The sequence below is a fragment of the Pimephales promelas genome, chromosome 6 (assembly GCF_988280905.1).
Source record: "Pimephales promelas chromosome 6, fPimPro1.hap1.1, whole genome shotgun sequence".
In the NCBI taxonomy this organism is placed as follows: domain Eukaryota; kingdom Metazoa; phylum Chordata; class Actinopteri; order Cypriniformes; family Leuciscidae; genus Pimephales; species Pimephales promelas.
This window is the reverse complement of record NC_142774.1, coordinates 2,203,000-2,225,352: the sequence shown is the minus strand read 5'-3', so window position 1 is coordinate 2,225,352 and position 22,353 is coordinate 2,203,000. Positions and strand designations below refer to the sequence as shown.

Here is a 22,353-nt window from a genome sequence, read left to right as displayed (position 1 = left end):
TGTGTAGTCTTAGCTGAGTCATTCTCTGAGCCTTTTGTGTCACCGATAAAGAAAACAATCTTAATGCCTTAAAATATTGAACAATAGCGATTTGAAAGCTGTCTTAATCACAGATAACACCATATGAACTTATCAAGCTCAAGCATTGTATCAAGTTGATTAAAGAAAAATTATAATTTGAGCCATTTTACACTATCCCCCCCCCCCCCCCCCCCCCGCCCCCACTGTCCCACCTTTGAATCCCAATTTCATAATAAAATACAACACAGGCTACATGTATTGTGCAACGGAGAGTCGATTCGTAATGACGCAATCGTTAGCCTATTTTTTTTTTTTTTTAACAAAAAAATGCTTCTACAGGGCCATGACGTACGATACAAGGTAAAGGAGCCTTTTATACATTGTCTTGTTTCTTTAGAAATTATTAATGTTGTTTTTTAACTCTTATTAACATTAGGTGTCACCACTAATGGCCAATCATTACTTAAATAATCACTTATCTATCTCATTGACTTCAACACTGTTATTTTTAACGCCCTGTAGTTGGACCTATATGTAAACGTGTTCACTGTGGATCTCATTTGTATATCCCATTGCATTAAAATATTGTCCTTACCTTTATGTTAAAGGTGTTATATAATATGTGGATTCTGATTTCTCAGCTGTCAAATGTCTCTAACATTGACATTTCTTTTTTCTGTTTCATCATCCTCTGTCAAATTCAATGCATTCAGCAAATATTTAATACAATTTCTGGGCGGGCTTTCAGAAGAAGGTTTGTCACAAGAAGATTTATCAGAAGACTTTGTTCTTCAACATTTACTACAAGTTACGCCCCGTTCCAGTTATGCCCCTCTCTTGTGATTGGTTCACGCAGATATTCCGCTACTACGCCATAGCTTCGTGCAGTTCCTAGTTACCATCCAATAGCATGCAAGTAGTCTCTGCACTGGCTTTGCAGAAGCACTGCATTATTTAATAAAAGGCTTCAGTATTCGTAGAAAATGGGGTTTAAAGGACAAATTATGATTAGAATCAAACCTGAATAAGACGTTACAAAGAGATGAGAGACTTTACGAGTGAGTTTATAATTTATTTTAATCATCTGTTTTCCATATAATTATTCAAATTTAATCAAAAATGAACAGAAATGAACAGTTATATTACATATTGTGTACAAATCGTTAAGTTAACTGTAATGGTCCAAAGGTTCCAAGAAAGTTCTCTGGAGTTAAATATTAGTGAGGTGAAAGAGTTGTGTTTTGGGCGGTTTTCGTTCATCAAACACATTATTGCTAAAGCTCAAAAAGACTTTACTTCCTCAGGCAACGTAAAAAGTACCGGATCAAACATCAGCTCCTTTTTCTGTTCTACTCCTCTATCATCGAGTCCATCATCACATCATCAATCACAGTATGGTATGGTAGCACAGATAGCAAAACAAAGAAAAAACTACAGCAAATTGACGACAAAGCATCCAAGATCATTGGAAAAACACTGTCCTCAGTCGATTCCCTCTATACATGACGGCCAGATGAACAAATAGAAAAGGTGATCTGATGGCCTTGGCTATGTTATAACATAATCATTATTTCACAATCAGATGACCTGAATCACTGAACTCAAGTAACCTGATCTATGATTAGAATGTATATTGGTCATTAGAGAATCAAAGTGATTCAACTGTAAATTCCAGGTCATTCAATATAATCTAAATTATTTTTTAAAAGTTGTTCTGATAAAAAAAAAGAATGTTTCTTTTAGGCACACACAGACATATAGTTTCAATGTATGAATCTCAACAATGGTGACAAAACTAATATTGCAATTAGGAAAAGAAGATTCCTAAGACAATTCAGATCATTGTTTATTCATATCACAATATATAATGGGAGCTATGAATGAGTTTTGATTAGTTGCACCCAGAATGCACTGCATGTTGCAAAACTTTAAAAATTAAAGTTAAACATGTAAACTGCCCAACTAAACCAAACAATGATCTCCATAATGGTGACTAAAATAGATTTTTCTTCTTCAGTGAGAAGAAGCTTGTTGGCTGCTTGTTATCACTAGGGGCCTCATTTATAAAACTCTGCGTATGATTTGCGTCAGAATTGGCGTACGGACGTGCGTACGCACAGAAATATTCAGATTTATAACGCACATCCTACGCATTTTTCCCTTAATAAATCACAATCAATTCTAAATATAGCGCAGCTTTTGCGGATTCATGTCACGCCCATAGTTGCCCATAAATAGTCCGTGAAACGCCCACAAGTTAATATTCATCGATTGCGAAATCATGGCAAACACAGAGAGGGAATAAAAAAAACGTAACTTTACTCAATGTAAAGTAGAAATTATCGTTGGCGAAGTGGAAAAGAGGAGAAAAATGTTGTTTGGAGGGCACAGTGTGCATTACTAATGCCAAAAAGGTACATGAGTGGCAAAAGTTTGCAGACGCCGTAAATGCTTTAGCCTCACAACCTCGGACTGTGGCCGAAAAATAAAAATAGAAATGGTCGGACATCAACGTCGAGGCAAAAAAGTGTCTAGTCATTAATTCAATCAGAGAGGTCGCCAAGGAGTTGTGCGAAATCAAGACTGTCCTAACTGAAATAAACTGCACAATGAAGGAATTCTTGACTAAATAATATATTTTTTACACAAGATGATGCGTTCACTCCGAATCCTTCCATTTGCAACATCTTCTAAGTGCGCAAGATCAGCCATTACAATGCGTAATGACGCATTTTATTTCCATCCATTTAATTGCATCTGACAAACTACAGATGTCGGTTATAATCTACTTGGAAATGGGAAATAGTTCAGCGCAAATGTAATTTCTTGCAGCTTTCCGAATGGTTGAGACATACGTCATACGTTATTTTATCAAAAATAAAACAAACTAAAGGCATATGCATGAATACCATGATTCCGTAGCTGATGAAGACATTTTTTCTATGAAAACAACAATACATCTATCTATTTATCTATCTACATATATATCTCCTTAATTATCTATCTATCTGACTGACTATCTAATTGCATCTATATCTGCTCCGCCAGACGGACACATTGGCGAGAATATCACTTTTGTACATTATTCGTTCTGTTTACCATCTTATTTATAAGGATGAATTGTATAACATGCCAATATTATTGCAGAACATATTTCACCTTTCTTTTTGGAAATATGTGTTAATTTGCATTTCTGTTGCAGATCGATCAAACGGGTTTTCGTGTAGGCTATTAATTGCAAGACTTGCTTTGTGAAGTCTTCGTGTAATTTATGAGAGGCAGTATTGCCATTTATTTTACACAACCGTCTACAGTTTCAGTGTTTTTTCCAACTGCCGACAGTGTCGCCATTTCTCATTTTAATCGTTTTTGTGCGTACGCCTAGGTCAGAGCTTGCGTGAAGGACCGCACATTTTACCTTCGAGTTTGCTTTTTATAAAAACCGATTGCGTCGAGAGCGGCGTACACCGTCTTTTGTGCGTACGCAACGTTTATAAATGAGGCCCCAATAATGATCAATCATCATTCGATCAATAACTTAAATTGCATATTAAATTTAACGCTCTTGAATTTTACGTTCCCAGAACCAACACTCAAATTTTAACACTTTAACACTCTTGAGTTTTTGCTATGTAGTAACATTCAGGAAACTGGACATGTTTATTTTCTTGGAATGTTAGAAATTAACAGTCCTATCATGTTGAATTTTTCAATTAAAAAATACATTTTAAAGGACGTTTGAGGAACATTATACCTTTTAAAACACGTTCCTCCAACGTCAAGAAAACTGGACATTTTTCACGTTCCCAGAACTAACATAAAAACATTCTGATATCATTCCAATTTATAATAAAAAAATTGTAGATCTAGTAAGTGTTGAACAACACCCAAAGTCTTATGCTGTAAATATAATAAAAGATAAAAAAAGTTTAACTTCAGCAAAAGTCATGTATGAGGGTATATTAGGGTTTTGAAGGATACAATTATTGACTTCAGGGGGACTTTACGTTTCTTTGTGTGATTTCCAGTAAAACAAACTGCAAATAAAAAAAGTAAATAATAGATTGAGAAATAGCAGTTTGGACTGTGAGGGTGACGGAGGCGGGTATAAACTGAGCTGAGCAGGTTCATACACACACACACACAGACACGATGGAGATGAAGCTGCTGTGTCTGACTGTTGTTCTTCTCTCCTCACCCCTCCTCACACTGTGTGACCCGCTGTGAGTATTAAACACATCACCGTTTGTTCATAGAGTTACTAATAATCTGTTTTTAAGATTTCACACTGTGATTTGATCTCCTCAGATATGTTCTGTCAGCTCCTAATTTGCTGAGAGTGGGTTCCTCAGAGAACGTGTTTGTGGAGGCTCAGGATTACGATAAAGGAAACCTGAACGTGAGGATCTCAGTGAAGAACTTCCCAAAGAAAGACAGGGAGATACTGTCCAAAACAGTGACACTGACTGGAGTAAACAATTACCAGATCCTCACAGATATAAAGGTGATGCGACATATTTTGAGAACATTTTTGTTTGTAAATTGAAAAAAATGCTTTTTCCTTTATTAAAAATGTGCAAAGTACTAATTCATTTTCTGTTCTCTAGATCCCTGATGATCAGAACTATTTCTCTGCTGATCCTCTGGAGAAGCAGTATGTGTATCTACAAGCTCAGTTTCCATCTCACATTCTGGAGAAAGTGGTCATGGTCTCATTCCAGTCTGGATATATATTTGTACAGACAGACAAGCCCATCTACACGCCTGCTAGCACAGGTACCAATCAAAAAAATATATGACTAAAAACTAAATTTAGAGTGAATATGCGCAATGTGAACTTTAAACGTGGACTTTAAATCAGCGTGACATCTTTCTGTTTATTATTAAACTGAATGCTGCTTTTATCAGGGTTTGAAGCTACAGACAAACCAAACAAACAGAATGGACATTTTTCCTTTTTTGTGTTTTGACATCTTTTGCAGTTCAATACAGGATTTTTTCTCTGACGTCCAACCTGAAACCACTGAGTCACTCTGGAGTCACGGTGGAGATCATGGTATGCTGCTTTAGAAGAGCACAATGTTATCCCAGCAAAAAGGCTTTTGTTATAAGAACGTTATTTAAATATGCAGTGTTGGTTCTGGGAACGTGAAAAATGTCCTGGTTTTACTGACATTAGAGGAACATGTTTCAATGTTTCTTAAAAGTTCTTTCAACTTAATTTTGATTCAAAATTCGACATTCTAGGAACATTAATTTCTCACATTGGAAGAACATAAAAATATCCAGTTTCCTGAATGTTAATATAATGTTATTTAAAGGTAAGTGTGATCCTGAAACATTCTTTTAATTCATTTCATTCAAACCCCTGCTGTGAACAAGCACTGAAAGAGAAATAAGAAGAAAAACTACAACTTTATTCAGACACAGTCTTAGATGAATTGAAGATAGAAGACATTAAACCTCTCAAGATCTAATTAATCAACTCCGCAAACAGCATTACCAGCTTCACTTATTACTAACCGGACTGACTTTATTTCTGTCACGTCTACAGGTCTTATTGAGAAATGAAATATAAAGAGACATTTCTGCATTGATAAAGCAGATTGATATGTCTGTTTTTATAACAGAAAAAGAACTGGAATTAAAGTATAAATAAATAATTGATTTTACTGCATTTTGCTCACTTAAAGAATTTGAATGCAATTTAAGTAGAAAACCTATTTATTGGCTATAGAAAAAAATCAAGTGTCACACTGAAACAATTCTGTAAAATTAGCCAAAATTAATTAATATTTCAAATGACACACTTAGACATCAGCACTCGTCATAAAAATCTCAACAATGGTGACAAGAAAAACCATCTGCATAATTAATTCATGCTTCAGTGCATGCTGGGAGTAATGAATGTATTTTGTATCCTGAAGCATGTCACCATTGTTGTGTTTCATATACTGAATGTTCATGTCTGTGAGACTATAAATTACATAAAACATGGGTTGAATAGAAAGTTAAAAATTACAGGATTGAAAATACTCTTAAAAAATTTAGATACAGCATATGAAATACAATTTTTTACAAATATAATTTTCGCACATGTAATTGTTTTTATCAGTAATGTTTGATTCCTATAATCATCATCAGTTACATTAAAGCAGTCATTTGTCTGCTATTGAAATGCATATCAATTTGATTTGTCAATGCAGAAATGTTCTCCATAAACTTCTGAAATCTCAAATAAAATACCAGCTTTAAGAAAGTCAAGAGCCCAACTAAAGCAAACACTGATCTCTATGATGGTGGCCAAACAAAACAAAACATTTTCATCAAGACCAACATCTAAACCTCTGTTAATTCCCAAAAAGTTCTTCTGTAGACGTGAGAGAAATAAAGTCAGTCTGGTTAGTAATAAGTGAAGCTGGTAATGCTGTTTGTGGAGTTGTCCAAGAAATGTCCAAGAAAACTGGACATTTTTCACGTTCCCAGAACCAACACTTAATATTTTAGAGAACGTTCTTATGACAAAAGTCTGTTAGCTGGGATGACACACACACACACACACACACACACACACACACACACACACACACACACACACACACACACACACACACACACAATTTAGGGCTGAAATGAGAGTACATTTAAATATTTAGTAATTTGCATATATAAGTAATTTAGATCTCAGCAAACACAGTGTTAAAACTGATTTCTGTGTTTCTGAAGAATCCACAAGGCATTACAGTTTCATCAGAGAAGATATATCCAGTGAAAGGGATGAAGTCCGGAGTCTATGCCATTCCCGAGGTTGCCAGGTGTGTGAAAAGCTCACAAGACTGACCTGAGTGAACTGACAAAACTACATTTCATTGTCTATAGTGTCTAATAGTGTATACGAAAAAAATATTACCATTCATGATGTTATCGTCTGTTTAAATATGATAAAAATTGGACATGTTTGTATATGTTTCAGTCCTGGGATCTGGAAGGTTATCACTCGGTACACAAACACTCCTCAGAAGACGTTTACTGCTGACTTTGAGGTCAAAGAATATGGTAAGATGTGTGTCAACAAACTGTATGTTGTTTATGAATAAGAACTGAAAAGTATTTATTTGAAAACAAGACAGCTGATTGTGCTAAGGGGGTATAAGCTGATGTGGAGCCATTGGTTCTCATTGGATATGCGAGAATGAAACAACAAAATATTATTATTATTAATACTTCTTATTGGACCATTTATGTACAATTTAATTTAAATGTTAAAGGGTTAGTTCACCCAAAAATGAAAATTAAGTCATTAATTACTCACCCCCATGCTGTACCAACCCCGTAAGACCTTCGTTCGTCTTCGGAACACAAATGAAGATATTTTTGATTAAATTTGAGAGCTGTATAACTACCACATTGGCTCCTAAGGGACTGCCTCTTGATGGCCCAGAAAGTCAATGAAGAAAATGTTTAAATATCCCAAGTGACTACCGTGGCTCAACTATATGCTTATCAAACGACGAGAATACTTTTTGTGCAAAAAAACAAACAAAAATAACGAGTTTATTCGACTATTCCTTTTCTTCCTTATAGGCCAGAAACGAGACTTCCTTAGATTTCCACGACGCATGCGCGAGAATTGCGATCTCCTTACACTACTTCAGAGCTACTTCAGTTCAGTTCTCGCGCATGCGTCGTGGAAATCTAAGGAGCGGTCTGGGGCAAAAAAAGTTCCATGATAAAAGTTCCTGGGACAAATAGTTCCTGGTAATTGCGGTGGAAACGCGGCTATAAGCGTCGCTTCATTTTTTTTTTTTTTTCAATCATTTTAATTTATTAATAACCCTTAACCATGTGAGTGCCTTGGAAGTTTTGTTGTTTCAAAAATATTAATTCACTTGTGTCTTTTCTCTGGTTTGGTTTATAGTGCTTCCAACATTTGAAGTGAAATTAAAACCCAGTAGATCATTCTTCTATGTGGCTGACGAGAGCCTGACAGTCGACATTGAAGCCAAGTAAGACAACATATGTTCTGCTTCACTGTATTGAAAACTAGTGTGAGTAAACACTGATTTAAAATAGATTTGTTGGTAAATCTTTCAGGACCACTTCCATTAAAGGTATTTGACAATTAGCATACAGTTTGGATTAGCGGTATGGTTCTGTTCTGGGCGAGCCCAAACCGACATCATTGGGTTACACCAGCCAGGGGCGGAGTGACAATCGGGAGAGTCGGGAGTTTCCCCGGTGGGCTAGTAGTGTTTCGAGGCCGCGAGGGCCGGTCTGATAAAATGTATTTATTGCAATTTCGCCATGCGCACTTGGGACCCAAGTGAGGGGAAGAAACATTTTCTACTAAAAATGAAACATTTTTTACATTTTCGATAGTGGAGCGTATATTTGAACTAAGTGGCCGTCTTTTTAGCAAAAAAAAAATTAAAGAAAAGTGTGCACTTTGCTCACGTGATCAGCATTGTCTGGTGTTTTCTTGCTTGCAAGTGAAGAAATAATTCCTAAATTATAGTGCAATGTAGGGTAAAATACACTTTTGAAATATCCATTTTCATTTATATAGTACATTTATTGGCTATATGGATTTTACGTCATAGGATTAATTATATAAATCATTATTACATTATTATAATAATTGTTTGGCATCCTAAGACACCATTGATAATGTAATGTAGACTGAGACTCTCATAAAAGATGTTTGAGCCCTCATTATTGTCCTGGTACAAATCAATGCTTTTTTTTTGTTTTTTTGTTTTTTGTTCAACAAGCAGTTCATGGGTGGAAGGTCTTAATTTTGATCTCTCAAAGAGCATGAGATTGATGCATTTATCCTTAAAATGTACACAATTTGCTTGAGGGGAAGCATGCCCCCAACCCCCCGAGAGGCACAGAGGTCCACCCAACATAGTTTTACAAATTTCAAAGGAAAGAACGACCATGTTTGCCGGCGACGAGGGCCGGTAGGTTAATTTTTTGGTCCCACTCCGCCCCTGACACCAGCTAAAGTAATTTTATTATTCAGATCGAATTTAAATGGTTAAATGTCCCTTTTACCTCTTCTGTGGAACAGAAAATGTCCAAGCTAATCTATCTAATGAAAGTGGATGTGGATCAAGCACAGTTGCATTTAGCGTTCGGTTTAGCTGAAATTGTATATGCTTTAATAGGTATCTGTTCGGACAGAAGGTGGACGGAAATGCGTTTGTGATGTTTGGTGTGATAGACGGTGAGAGGAAAACAAGTATTGCTGCCTCTCTGCAAAGAGTTCAGGTAAGAGAGATTAAATCCTCTGTGATCTCATTTCTCCTCATCTAGAATTTACAAGAAGTTACATTTTTACTGCAACTTCTCATATGAATAGATAAGGGAAGGAGATGGTGTTGCAGAACTGACCAGGAAGATGATCACTAACACCTTTCCAGACATTAACCAGCTGGTTGGACGATCAATCTATGTTTCAGTCAGTCTTTTAACAGAAAGTGGTAAGACTCGACAGATACTGTACATCTGTATGTTTACATGCATTTGTGTGATTGTATATGTGTGTGTGTGTGTGTGTGTTTTAGGCAGTGAAATGGTGGAGGCAGAAAGGAGAGGAATTCAGATTGTGAAGTCACCGTACACCATCCACTTCAAAAAAACACCTCAATTCTTCAAACCTGGGATGCCCTTCAGTATCTCGGTAAAAAAAGTAGTTGGTTTTCATTTTACACATTTACCTCTGTAAATTACAATACAATTAACAGATTGACTATTCTGGGAAAGCACATCATTTCTGCTCTTTACACCAGCAATTGACTTTACGAACCATTAAGAGACTGTTGAGATAACATTCACACATGAGCACCAAAATGCTAAACAAGAATGCTGTAATTGAGTTATAACTGACAGAGGAAAAAAGAGAAAACTTAATCAATTACAGAGTTGATTAACAGCAAGTGACTTTCAGCATATACAATATATTCCTAACCATTTCTTTAAAAGTCGTAGAAGTCAAAAACTTGAAAAGGAATGTAGACACACTGTGATCAAAAATCAGTGTATGTATCTCAACAATGGTGACAATTATAAAGCGTGTTGCAGTGCATTCTGGGTGCCACCAATCAAAACTCATTCATCGCTCCTTCATACTGCGGTATGAATACATTTTTATCTGAATTGTCTTAGTTTTTTCCTTTCCCTAATTGAATATTCTATTTGTCACCGTTTTTGAGATTCATACACTGATTCTAGATTTATGTGTGCCTAAAAAGGCACCGGTATTTAAAAATACCGGGTTATTAAAAAAAAAAAAATTAAAATAAACCCTGTCCACATGAAAACGCAAAAACACACTATCAAGCGCTATCAAGAGCAAGTGGATCAGAAGCCTAAAAAAAGTTATTACTGGTTCCGGTAGGCGAATAACGCCACAGCGCTGGCACACACTCTGACCTTGCAGGGCAAAACCCCCGGTTTTGCCGTCTACACAACAACATTGTAACCAGCATTTCTGAAAATCCTCACACAAAAATGTTCGGTTTCAGTGTCCTGATACTGCGTTTCCGTGTTTACGAAAGACCGAACTGCGTGAAAAAAAGTCACGGTTATTAAAATGATCCGTGTTGTTGCTATCTTCGGGAGTCTGATTGGCTAATGTGGGCTTCAGCTTCTCGTTACACTGCCACCTACAGATTTGGCATGCTCTTGACAGCATTCACGGGTTTGTGTAAATGAACACTTTTCCGAAAACTGACAGGTGTGCACGATGTTAATTTTGAAAACGGAGAGGGTGAAATGTCCATTTATGAAAATAGCTGGGCACATGTAAACGTAGCCTTAGAAATAGTGATTTTCTCCTGAAAACAATTCTGCTTGTTAACGTCAGGTGTCTTCAATGATGGTCCATCATCACTCAATTAATCTATTTATTATCTCATTAACTTTAACACTGCTTCAGTGTGCATTTAAGACTCATATTTTAACATTTTAACACTCTTGAGTGTGTACTCATGCATCTAAACTCACAGAAAAGTGTTCATTTAAGACTGTAGTTTTTTGAAACTACAGAAGAATTGCATACATTTTTGCTCTGGGTTCTACAACAGGTTTACGTAACAAATCCTGACCAGACGCCTGCTGAGAATGTGGAAGTGGAGGTCAATCCTGGAGGGGTCAGAGGCAGAACTAGGGCCAATGGCATTGCAAAGATCGCTGTCAACGCTCCGGGAGGAGCTTCTACACTGCAGATCACTGTAAGACCTGCAAACTCAACTAATGTTCAGTCAGTTTCACTGGTGAACTAGTGGAGAATCAACATCTGTCAATTAACACATGTTGAACAAGCAATGGAGCATATACTACACAGCACATCAGAAAACAAATTGATTCTTTCCAGGCAACGACCAAAGATCCACAACTAACAGATAAACAGCAGGCAGTGAAGACGATGACGGCTCTCGCTTACATTCCCAAAGGCGGCTCCAAAAACTACCTACACGTCGGCATTGATTCTGCAGAGCTTGAGATCGGTGATCAAATGACAGTCAATCTCAACACTGGACAAAGTCCAGGAGTCAAAGATCAAGATTACACATACTTGGTAAAGATTATAGTTATTTCTTATTGAGCTGCACCACAAAAGTATCAATTTTATTTAGTGAATATCTGACAAACTTCCACAGCTTGTGTTTGTAACCATATCAATGTTTAAATTCTGTTCATAATACTTCCTCATTTCCAGATCTTGAGTAAAGGTCAGATTGTTCAAGCAGACAGGTTTAAGAGGAGAGGACAAGCTCTGGTGACTCTGTCTCTACCTGTAACCAAAGACATGGTGCCGTCCTTCCGCTTTGTGGCTTATTATCACGTGGGCCTGTCTGAGGTGGTGTCTGATTCAGTCTGGGTCGACGTGAAGGACACGTGCATGGGAACGGTGGGTCAACCATCACAAGAAAGAGTTGATGTGCTAATCAACTAGATCTGATTGAGTGTCTCTCGTTTTAACAGCTCAAGCTTCAGGTGAAAAACAAGATGAATACCTATGAACCAGGAGATGAGGTCAAGCTGCAGATAACTGGAGATCCTGGAGCTAGAGTTGGGCTGGTGGTGGTTGACAAGGCTGTGCAAGTCCTTAACAAGAACAGACTCACTCAGACTCAGGTGAAGGACCTTCTTCAGACGTCATGGCACAATCCATTCCGATTGAAACCACATGTAACTGGTGTCTTTTTGCACCTCTAGATCTGGGACGTCATAGAGAAGCATGACACCGGCTGCACGGCAGGAGGTGGAAGGGAGAGTATGGGGGTTTTCACTGATGCAGGTCTGGTGTTTGAGTCCAGCACTGCAAAAGGAACCAACACCAGAACAGGTTTTTTTTTTTTTTTTTTTTTAGTTAATGAAAATATTAACATATTAGCTTGATTCACTGAAAAATATTGATTTCTGAAGGTTAATTTTTGGGGTGCATCTCTGGTTGACAAGCAAGGGTACCAAAACGGAGTTTTGGGTGATGATTGGCGACAACACATTTTGACGCAAAACTTGAATTATTAAATTTTCTAAATGTTTACGTTTATTACATCACATTGTCATGATTTGTCAGGAATTGAAAATAGGGAAAACTGGGTCAAGTTGTCACCAGGTCAGTATCTACATTTACAGGCATTTTGCAGACATGAAGAATTTGGAAATTTAATGTCACTTGCCTCACTGTGAAGTAACACCAAAGCGGCCCTCGATCTGTCTGGAGGGAGGGAGCACGTACTCGTATAGGGTGAATTGAGGTAGGGAGGTGCAGTTCTAGTGACAGTCTTGAAAGTCAACATCAAAATTTTAAATATGATCCATCTAAATCACAGTGAGAGATTGCTCTTGTCAGCTGAAGAGTTTCAGCAACAGACTGCAGTGGATTTTGACACATGTGTAGATTTTAACATGGCACCCATAGTACAAAACTCATCCATGAAGCTTTTCGTTTGTCACCATTGTTGAGACTCATACGTCGATTCTTGATGTGTGTGTTTGACTAGTTTCTTCTGCTGTTCAAAACTTTCTCAAAACCTTTTCTTTTTTTAAAGAAACCATTCTGCACAGCATGATGTAGTTTCACAAGACCATTATAACTAACAGCACATTAATAACATGAATGCATACCATCCATATTCTCAAAAACTTGACCAAAACTGTTCTTGCTGATTATGACATCAAGAAACCTCTGATCATATTTTCTCTCATCATAACAGATGTATTTTATTAATTCACAGTTACAGCAGCCAGAGAAAATCTTTAAAGATTAAAGGGTCAAGAGCAAAAATAAGGAGCAGTTCTTCATGATTCTGGTGACTTCCAACATTCAATGAAATCTCAAACCTCTGTTAATTCTCAATAAGAGCTTGTCTATGTAGATTCATGAGCTCTAAAACATCCGAGTGTTCAAACAAACTCTTCATTTAACATCAATGGACTACATGAAAACAAGTTCAAGGAATAGTTCACTTTTTAAAAAAAAACTTTTGAGGATAATTTACTCACCCCCATGTCATCCAAGATGTCCATGTCTTTCTTTCTTCAGTCGATAAGAAATTAAGGTTCTTGATGAAAACATTCCAGGATTTTCTCCATATAATGAACTTTACTGGGTACCAGGCGGTTCAAGGTCCAAAAGACAGTTTCAGTGCAAACTGTTCAAAGGGCTTTAAACGATTCCAGACGATGAATAAGAGTCTTATCAAGTAAAACGATCACTCATTTAATAAATAAATAAATAGTTTAAGTTTCATAAGCTCAAATACTTGCCTTCTGTTCTGTGACTCCCCTGTTCAAACTCGTTTATCAAAATTAACAATTTTTTTTTCCAGTCAATTTGTTAATTTCGTTTGTTGAATGAACAAAAGGACTCGAAAAAAGATTTGTTCATTTTGATGAACGAGTTCGAACAGGAGAGTCACGAACGCGCATCACAGAACAGAGCAAGGTGACCATTTGATCTTGTAAAACTTAAACTTTTTTTTTTTAATGACCGATCCTTTCGCTTGATAAGACAATTATTGATCGTCTGGTGTCGTTTAAAGCCCTTTGAACAGTTTGCACTGAAACTGTCTTTTGGACCTTGAACCGTTTGGCACCCAGTAAAGTCCATTATATGGAGAAAAATCCTGGAATGTTTTTATCAAAAACCTTAATTTCTTTTCGACTGAAGAAAGAATGACACGGATATCTTGGATGACATGGGGGTGAGTAAATTATCAGCAAAAGTTTTTTTAGTTTTTTTTGAAGTGAACTACTCCTTTAACAATACGTGCCAGTGTTGTAAAAACTCTGGCAAATACACACACACCTCCTACAGTCACATGAGAAGAAACGGCACAGGTGGTGTGTTAAATCATACACAACGTATTGTCCCTGAGCGCGCACACACACACACACACACACTACATGTTAAATCTACACACAACATGTCATTTTTAACATCTCTTTTTACAGGTTGTGTTGTTTTCAACACATCATTTTATAAGAGCGCGCCAACACTCACAATCACTGTGAGTGGTATGCAGTGTTTGCTATTTTCTCAAACAAACAGGCCTGTGTAAATAAAAGTTATCCAATATTTAGTTAATTGCTACATTTTAATCTAAATCAAAGTGCAAAATCAGGTAACATTGATTAGATCAGTTAACTATTCTCTCTTCACAAACATTTCTTAAAAGAAGCATTATCAATCAGGGGTTGAAGCGTGAATAACTGAATAATGTTCAGTACAGTGAGTCTGTCCAGTCATTGAGCTTGAAACATTGTCTTATTATTTGTGTACACATGCATTCTGTACTCGACTATTGATTAAATGCTTAATAATTTTACACTTTATTTTTTTTTAATGACACTATTTTTGTGTTAAAATGACTTACACATTTATTGTGTTAAATTTGACACAACATGTGTAGTCCCTGAACACACTCACCACATGTGTTAAAATTCTAAACATGATGTGTTATTTTTAACACAGTGTCCAATTTTGTCAAGTAGTTCATTCTGTTAGAGAATAGGGGATGACTCTTTATATATGACCACTAAAGACAGCCAATATGGTTAATATTTAAAAAACAGCTCATTTTGCGATACCAGTACCTAGATATGTTTTTAAAACAGGTGAAAATTAAAAATCAATCAATCAACTCTATTTTTTGACCACTTTTTTGGGAATAATTTGAGTAGGGTTACTAAATAAAATTTGCTGCTAACCTTGCCAATTCATTTTTATTCAAATGTGTCGTCCTCTAGAGCCCGAGTGTCCCGCTACAGCAAAGAGAAAACGAAGAGCTGAGAGTCTCCTGCAGATCACCAGTACACTGGGTGAGGAACTGGAATGTACTTTTGCAATATAAATCAGAAAGGGATTTTCTTTTTTTTTCCTTTTTTTGTGCTCCCGAACCTTTCTCTTCACTGTTCATGTTTTAGGGAAATTTGTCTTTCCCCCCAGTAGTTTTCACCATTGTTCATTATCTTCTCAGCTGGTGAATACACTGGTGAACTGAAGAAGTGCTGCTTTGATGGGATGAGGGATAATAAGATCGGCTACACCTGTGAACGAAGAGCCACATACATCGTAGACGGGCCAGAGTGCAGAAAGGCCTTCCTGAAATGCTGCGAAGAGATGGAAACCCGCAAAAACATGAAGACAGAAGAGGAGGAGATGATTCTGGCTCGCAGTAAGTAGGGGGAGCGCGGGGCTAGTTGTAACACACTAGTTTTAAATACTTACACTCATGCTAGCATGACGAAACTTGGTGTATTTACGAGTTGCCATTTCAACACTATACATAGAAAAAATTGCGCCAAAATTCGGAAATCTTTGTAAGATATCGCTGAATATTTATTTAACCATAGCAAAAGAACATTTCTCACTTAAGTTAATTTTTCATCTCTATTTTTTGTGTTTATTTAAAATTAGACAAATCTGATAGTATTTTAATCTCCAATCTGTTGTTTAACAGTTGACATAGTCCTCAAGACACTAGCAGGGTTTAAACCCCAGTTGTGCAGGTGTACATTGTGCCTCTAGAAATATGCTATTATATTCTATACTTTCATGAATTCTATTGAGATAACATGAGAAACATGTAAAGAGTCAATGTTCAGAAATGATTCATTATTATTTTGTTTTGAACTATGCGGTATATCTTTGTTTTCCGGTGTGTTTGTTGTCAAACTCAAAAACGAGTTTATTTTTAATTATTAAAAATGACATGATTTTCTATGAAAAAGTTAATAATTGTATTTTATCAAGAATATATTTTGGTTTGACTTGTATATTTTTCTGATTAGATGAGATTGCATTTTAATATGTGATCCTCACATGTTAATGTACCCTACCTATGGGGCATGTTGTCACATTTCACTTTCATTCTTTCAGGGTATATCAATTAAAAAGTATACTGCATTATAAACAATGGGTGCTTCTCAATATCCCTCCTCATCTCCTTTCTCCTCCGTCCTCCATCCTATGACCCGGAAACCGATCGAGCTCAGCCATCTTGAAGGACATCTCAATTCTCTAATTGCACCGTGAGGAGTCGAGGAGGCTTCCTGAGGAGGACTCGTAAACGAGGATGCACAAATAATGAGAAGCACCCACAGTGTTAAAGTTAATGAGACCATTAAGTGAACAATTGACCATTTGTGGTGACACCTGATGATAATGAGCAGAATCATTGAAGGAAAGGGGAACAACTAAAGAGAAAAAAGGCAGAAAATTAAGAATTGGTAAAACAGTACAAATACAATAGGGTCCCTAAAACATTTTTACTTGACTATTTGATGTGTCATTTTGCTCTAAAAGGTGTATTCTGTCAAATTTGTCTCTGTACCATCAGGTGATCCTGAAGATGAAGATGACTATTATACAGACTCTGATGATATCGTGTCACGCACTCAGTTCCCTGAGAGTTGGCTTTGGGAAGAGATTGATCTGTGAGTTTTGCCGCGTTCACAACATAGAGACTCGTAGCAAATGATCTTATTCGACTTGAGCTGTTGGTGTGTGAGTGTGTAAGTGATAGTGTGAGTAACCAACCATTGAAAGAGTGCTTCAACAGTCTTCTTTCTCATATCCCAGTAAAGCGCCAGTCACAGATAAACTGATCTACCTGAAAGACTCCATCACTACCTGGCAGGTCTTGGCTGTCAGTCTGTCACCAACACTTGGTAAGATGAAGCTGCAAACGCAAGATCTGAAAAACATCCTCCTCATCATCAGGAGCTGCTGCTTTAAAACCTTCTGTGTGTCTGTGTTCCTCCTCAAAGGCATCTGTGTGGCAGAACCTGAGGAGATTATTGTTTCTAAACCCTTTTTCATTGACCTCAAGATCCCTTATTCAGCTGTGCGCGGTGAACAACTGGAAATCAAGGCCATTATTCACAACTACACACCAAGGACTCTCAAGAAGGTAGATTTGATATTAAAAATACATTCAGAATTTCTGTAATATAGTAAAACCATCGGCATCGTAATAACCTTTTCTGTTTGAGTCAAATCGTTTTTCTTGAAAAAATAATTTCAGGTTTTTGAGCTGCTTGTCAAGTCAAGTCAAGTCACCTTAATTTATATAGCGCTTTTTACAATACAGATTGTATTAAAGCAACTTCAGGTAACTTTGGGTGCACTAATGTGCATTAATTCATCCTTAACTAATGCACAGATAATCATGAGTTAATGTATAACTCATGAAGAACTAAACCATTAATTAATGATTACTGCATCAGCAACTATTAAAGAGTCAATATGATTAATAGATTAAGTAATACATGAATTGCTATTAATTCAATGTGTCATTGTGTATTAATTCCTTAATAACATATTTTATTAACTAATAGTGTAAATTAATGTGTTAATTGTCACAATTAGTCAAAGCTATGCACTTCAACTTCCAGTTGTCTGCTTTAATTAATCATTAGCTAATGATTTGCAAAGGTATCATTATGCTATGACTTTACTTGATGGGGCACATCATTATTAACTAGTCATTTAGTATTTGCAAATGAATTTGCACTAACAATGAAGTAATTAATCATGTATTAATGCATATTAGTGTACCTGTCATAGTACCTGGAAGTTGAAATACAAGGCTTTGGCTCATTCTGGTAATTAACACTATTAGTTAAAAAATGAGTTATTATGGAATTAATCCACAATTGCATATTTAATTAATAACAATTCATGTATGAACTAATACAGGCTCTTAATTAGTTTCTAATGTGGTAATCATTAATGAATAGCTTAAATAATCATTAGTTACACATTAATTCAGTATTATCTGTGCATTAGTTAAGCATGAATTAATGCTTATTAGTGCACACGTATTGTAAAGTGTTACCCAACTTCACAGTGATAACATGAAAATAATACAACACAGATCAATAATATTGTTGAATATTAAATGTCCCCAACGAAGCAAGACAAAAGCCAAGGCAACAGTGGCAAGGAAACAAAACTCCATCAGGTGATTGAATGGAGAAAAAAAAAAAACTCTTCTGGCCAACGAAGGAACAGTGATTATGAAACATTTTGAGAATTTGTCAATTTCATCTGTTTGGAAGTCGAAGTAATCACGCCGGTTTGGAGACGAGATATTGAGGATCAGGTCGTGTCGATGAGGCCGGTACTTAAGGATGGGTCCAGGCGCAGGGTCCCTCGGGATAAACAGAGAAACTGATATTAGCGTAGACGCCATCCTTCTTATGATGTACCAACATCAGGATTTACGGGATGTGGTCCCGGTTCCGGCTGATGTAGCCTAATTTTGAATTTAGGAAGTCTATAGTATGTTATGTGTATGCTAGGCCAAAGATATGTGTTTTTAGTCTAGATTTGAACTGTCTGCTTCCCGGACAATGTTAGGAAGATTGTTCCAGAGTTTTGGTGCAGTCGGTTTCGATATTCTAGGTATTATCAACTGGCCGGAGTTTTGAGATCGCATAATCGCATATAATGCCTTAAGAGCTCGATCAAGTATACTGCTGAGCTAAACCATTTAGTGCTTTATAAGTAATCAGCAATATTAAAAAAAATATACGATGTTTAATAGGCAGCCAATGCAGGGTTGACAGAACCGGGCTAATATGGTCATACTTCCTGGTTCTGGTAAGAACTGGAACGGCTGCGTTTTGGACTAGCTGAAGTTTGTTTATTAAGCGTGTGGGGCAACCACCCAGTAGAGCATTACAATAATCTAGCCTTGATGTCATGAACGCATGAACTAATTTTTCCGCATTTGTCAATGAGAGATCATATGACGTAATATAGATATATTTTTAAGATGGAAAAATGCGATTCTAAAGATACTAGACACGTGACTTTCAAATGAGAGATTAGTATCAAAGAGCACGCAGGTTCTTAACCTAATTAAGGTTCTTCAAAAATGTAATTTTTGGTTCTAATGCATTTATTTTAGAGGACATTTCTAATGCATTTATTTCAGAGGACATTTTATTTCACAAACAAATCTATTGAAGAGATTTGTTTTCACAGGTGCGTGTGGACTTTATGGAGACAGAAGATGTTTGCAGCTTTGCCAGTAAGAAAGGCAAATACACAACAAGAGTAAACATTGACAAAGACTCCAGCATAGCGGTTTCATATGTGATTATTCCCATGACGCTGGGAAATCATAATATTGAGGTGAAAGCTGCAGCACCTGGTCATGAGGATGGAGTGAGAAAGAGCCTGAAGGTGGTGGTACGTCTGATGGCATTCCTGTCAATTTTCAGCACTTCTGTTTCATTTGATTTGGTCAGTTGTAAATATAACGATTTATAGATATTTACCATATATATATATATATATATATATTTATATATATATAAATTACAACCCAGGTAGTTAATTTACTCACTCTCTTTCAGTCTGAGGGTGTGCTGACTTCACTACAAAGCAAAATTGTTGAACTCAATCCTGCTAAGAAAGGTGAGATTTCCTGCTCAAGACTCACCAAAACTGTACAACACGTGCTGCTCGGTTGACGCATGATTCTTCCTTCATCTTCCTGTTATTTATCCCAACTGAAACAGGGGAGAAACCTATAGTTATTAGAGCTGAAATACAAGCGGATCGGGTCCCAGACACCCCTGCCAACACCTTCATCTCAATTTCTGGTAAGGAAAAAGATGTTTTCTGGAATATGCTTGCTTATTTCTGTCATGTATAGTTGTGTGTTTTTTGTTCAAATGTTGTGGTACTTAGTGTTGGGGGCTGTTTTGTAAAAATTGTAGCCACCACTCTTTTTTTGGAACATTCATTTTGGTTTGGTTATGTCGTAGGGGAAAGGGTGCACCACGAAAGACTCAGTTAATTGGAACAAATATATATTGACTTAATTTGAGACTTAGCAGCTGACCGGGCCAAAATAACAAACCAAACTTTCTTATTTTAAAATCTCTTTCCTAACCCGAAAAGAAGAAAAAAAACAACATACAAACCTACCACCCTATTCAAAAACAGAGATCAAAACAATAAACGATAATGGCGGCAGACTCGCGTCTTTACCAAATATTCAGTAATTACAAAATAAAGCATTTAAAACCAGGCTAAAAAACTGAAAATCAATGGCAGAAAACAGCCAAAAGTGTCAAATACACCTTTATCACCAGGTAGCCATCATCACCTGATCTCATTTCACGTTAGCTTTCTTTGTTACAGCAAAAATGTTTGACAAACACAGTCACAGCAACCAGAAATGACTAGAAATGTAAAATAAGAGTTTAGAGCCCACACTGTAAAAAATATTTTCAAGATTTGTTATCACAACATATTTTCTTTTGTCAAATCAAGTTAATAATAATTTACTTAGTTTAGATAACTTATTATTTTGAGTTTCTGATGATTAAATTAATCTCCTTCATTGTATTAACTCACTTTTTACAGTTCAATCAACTTAAAATTTTAAGGCAATCAGGTTACTTGCTTTTTTAAGGTAAACCAACAATATTTTTTACAGTGTAGTAATCACAACATTTTTTCTTTTGTCAAATCAACTTAAATAATTTATTTAGTTCAGATAACATATAATTTTGAGTTTCTGATGATTAAATCATTCTCCTTCATTGTATTAACTCAGGTTAAGATGCCAGATGTGGGCCAGATCTGGGACGTCATAATGTTGCTATGTGGAATTGTGTTGAAAGTGTTCAGTTCATCGTAAAAGATCATTTAAAAGCTGATTTCTCAGCCTCGCTTTTCTCTTTCCTCCTTCCAGGAGAAGGTATCTCTCAGACAGTCGAGCAGGCCATCAGTGGAGACTTCATGGGTAGCCTTATTAAACAGCCCCGTGGATGTGGAGAGCAGAACATGGCCAGTATGACTCTACCTGTCATTGCCACTCATTATCTGGACAACACCAATCAGTGGGAGACTGTTGGCATAGGCCGCCGTAGTGAAGCCATTAATCATATCAGAACAGGTCAGCAGGATATAAAATAAGGAATAAAAGAAAGCCAATAATAAACATATAAATATAATTTCGTTATTTCATTTTTGTATTAAGGTTATCAACAGCAGCTGGTGTATCGTAAATCAGATGGATCCTACAATGCCTATGCTTCCTCGCTGAGCAGCACATGGTATTTTCATCTCAATCAATACATTTTTTTAGTTTTTATTTTCATGCCCACTTTCTCCTGTCATGTAATTATTTAATAACATTTAGATTAATAGCAACAAATTACTTGTTGTTTATTAGCTTTTGTTTCTGTTTGTTAAAGGCTCACAGCATATGTGGCTAAAGTCTTCGCCATAGCCAATAACTTCATTGTTATAGAGGAACATGTGCTCTGCGGCGCCCTCAAGTGGCTGGTTCTCCACAAACAGCTGCCAGACGGCTCCTTCAGAGAGGATTCACCTGTATTTTCGAGTGCGATGGCGGTAAGTTAAATGTGGCTATGACTGACTGTATTTGAACTCATCTGTGGAAGTGAAATTGCAGTGACCCAGTCTTTCCAGTCTTTCCAAATTCCAGTCTTGATTGTTGTTGCATCATGACACCACAGTCATGCAAAATCCCCAATGTCAAATTAACACAGAGTGTGAGTTATATAAACTCTGAGTAGAGTGTTAAATGAACACTGAAGTAGTGTTAAAGTTAATGAGATAATTAAGTGAATAATTGAGAGAGGATTGGGCATTATTGAAGACACCTGATGATAACAAGCAGAATCACTGAAGGAGAAAACTTGAATTGTAAGTCACCATTGTGGAGATCAGTGTTCAATGTTTATTTAAAACTCTCAGAACATTATTGTGTTAATTTAACACTGGAGAATTTGCGGCAGAAGTTACAAAGGGACGCAACACAGCCA

The 22,353-nt window shown here is 36.5% G+C and overlaps 1 protein-coding gene across 1 annotated transcript in view; it reads left to right on the top strand.

The window, feature by feature from the left end:
- Positions 1 to 4,134: 4,134 nt before the first annotated feature.
- LOC148978458 (complement C3-like) overlaps positions 4,135 to 22,353 on the top strand; it is a 28,622-nt gene continuing 10,403 nt past the window's right edge. Inside the window, exons 1-26 of the mRNA XM_089132671.1 lie at positions 4,135 to 4,244; positions 4,330 to 4,525; positions 4,629 to 4,797; positions 5,004 to 5,077; positions 6,748 to 6,836; positions 6,995 to 7,077; positions 7,940 to 8,027; positions 9,192 to 9,294; positions 9,386 to 9,506; positions 9,591 to 9,706; positions 11,112 to 11,258; positions 11,402 to 11,605; positions 11,747 to 11,938; positions 12,013 to 12,165; positions 12,247 to 12,376; positions 15,286 to 15,357; positions 15,516 to 15,713; positions 16,878 to 16,974; positions 17,120 to 17,208; positions 17,308 to 17,450; positions 19,532 to 19,738; positions 19,906 to 19,966; positions 20,071 to 20,154; positions 21,255 to 21,458; positions 21,543 to 21,618; positions 21,760 to 21,919. Coding sequence (XP_088988797.1) covers positions 4,174 to 4,244; positions 4,330 to 4,525; positions 4,629 to 4,797; positions 5,004 to 5,077; positions 6,748 to 6,836; positions 6,995 to 7,077; positions 7,940 to 8,027; positions 9,192 to 9,294; positions 9,386 to 9,506; positions 9,591 to 9,706; positions 11,112 to 11,258; positions 11,402 to 11,605; positions 11,747 to 11,938; positions 12,013 to 12,165; positions 12,247 to 12,376; positions 15,286 to 15,357; positions 15,516 to 15,713; positions 16,878 to 16,974; positions 17,120 to 17,208; positions 17,308 to 17,450; positions 19,532 to 19,738; positions 19,906 to 19,966; positions 20,071 to 20,154; positions 21,255 to 21,458; positions 21,543 to 21,618; positions 21,760 to 21,919 — 3,327 coding nt within the window. The 5' untranslated portion in view covers positions 4,135 to 4,173. The remainder of the gene's footprint in view (positions 4,245 to 4,329; positions 4,526 to 4,628; positions 4,798 to 5,003; positions 5,078 to 6,747; positions 6,837 to 6,994; positions 7,078 to 7,939; positions 8,028 to 9,191; positions 9,295 to 9,385; positions 9,507 to 9,590; positions 9,707 to 11,111; positions 11,259 to 11,401; positions 11,606 to 11,746; positions 11,939 to 12,012; positions 12,166 to 12,246; positions 12,377 to 15,285; positions 15,358 to 15,515; positions 15,714 to 16,877; positions 16,975 to 17,119; positions 17,209 to 17,307; positions 17,451 to 19,531; positions 19,739 to 19,905; positions 19,967 to 20,070; positions 20,155 to 21,254; positions 21,459 to 21,542; positions 21,619 to 21,759; positions 21,920 to 22,353) is intronic.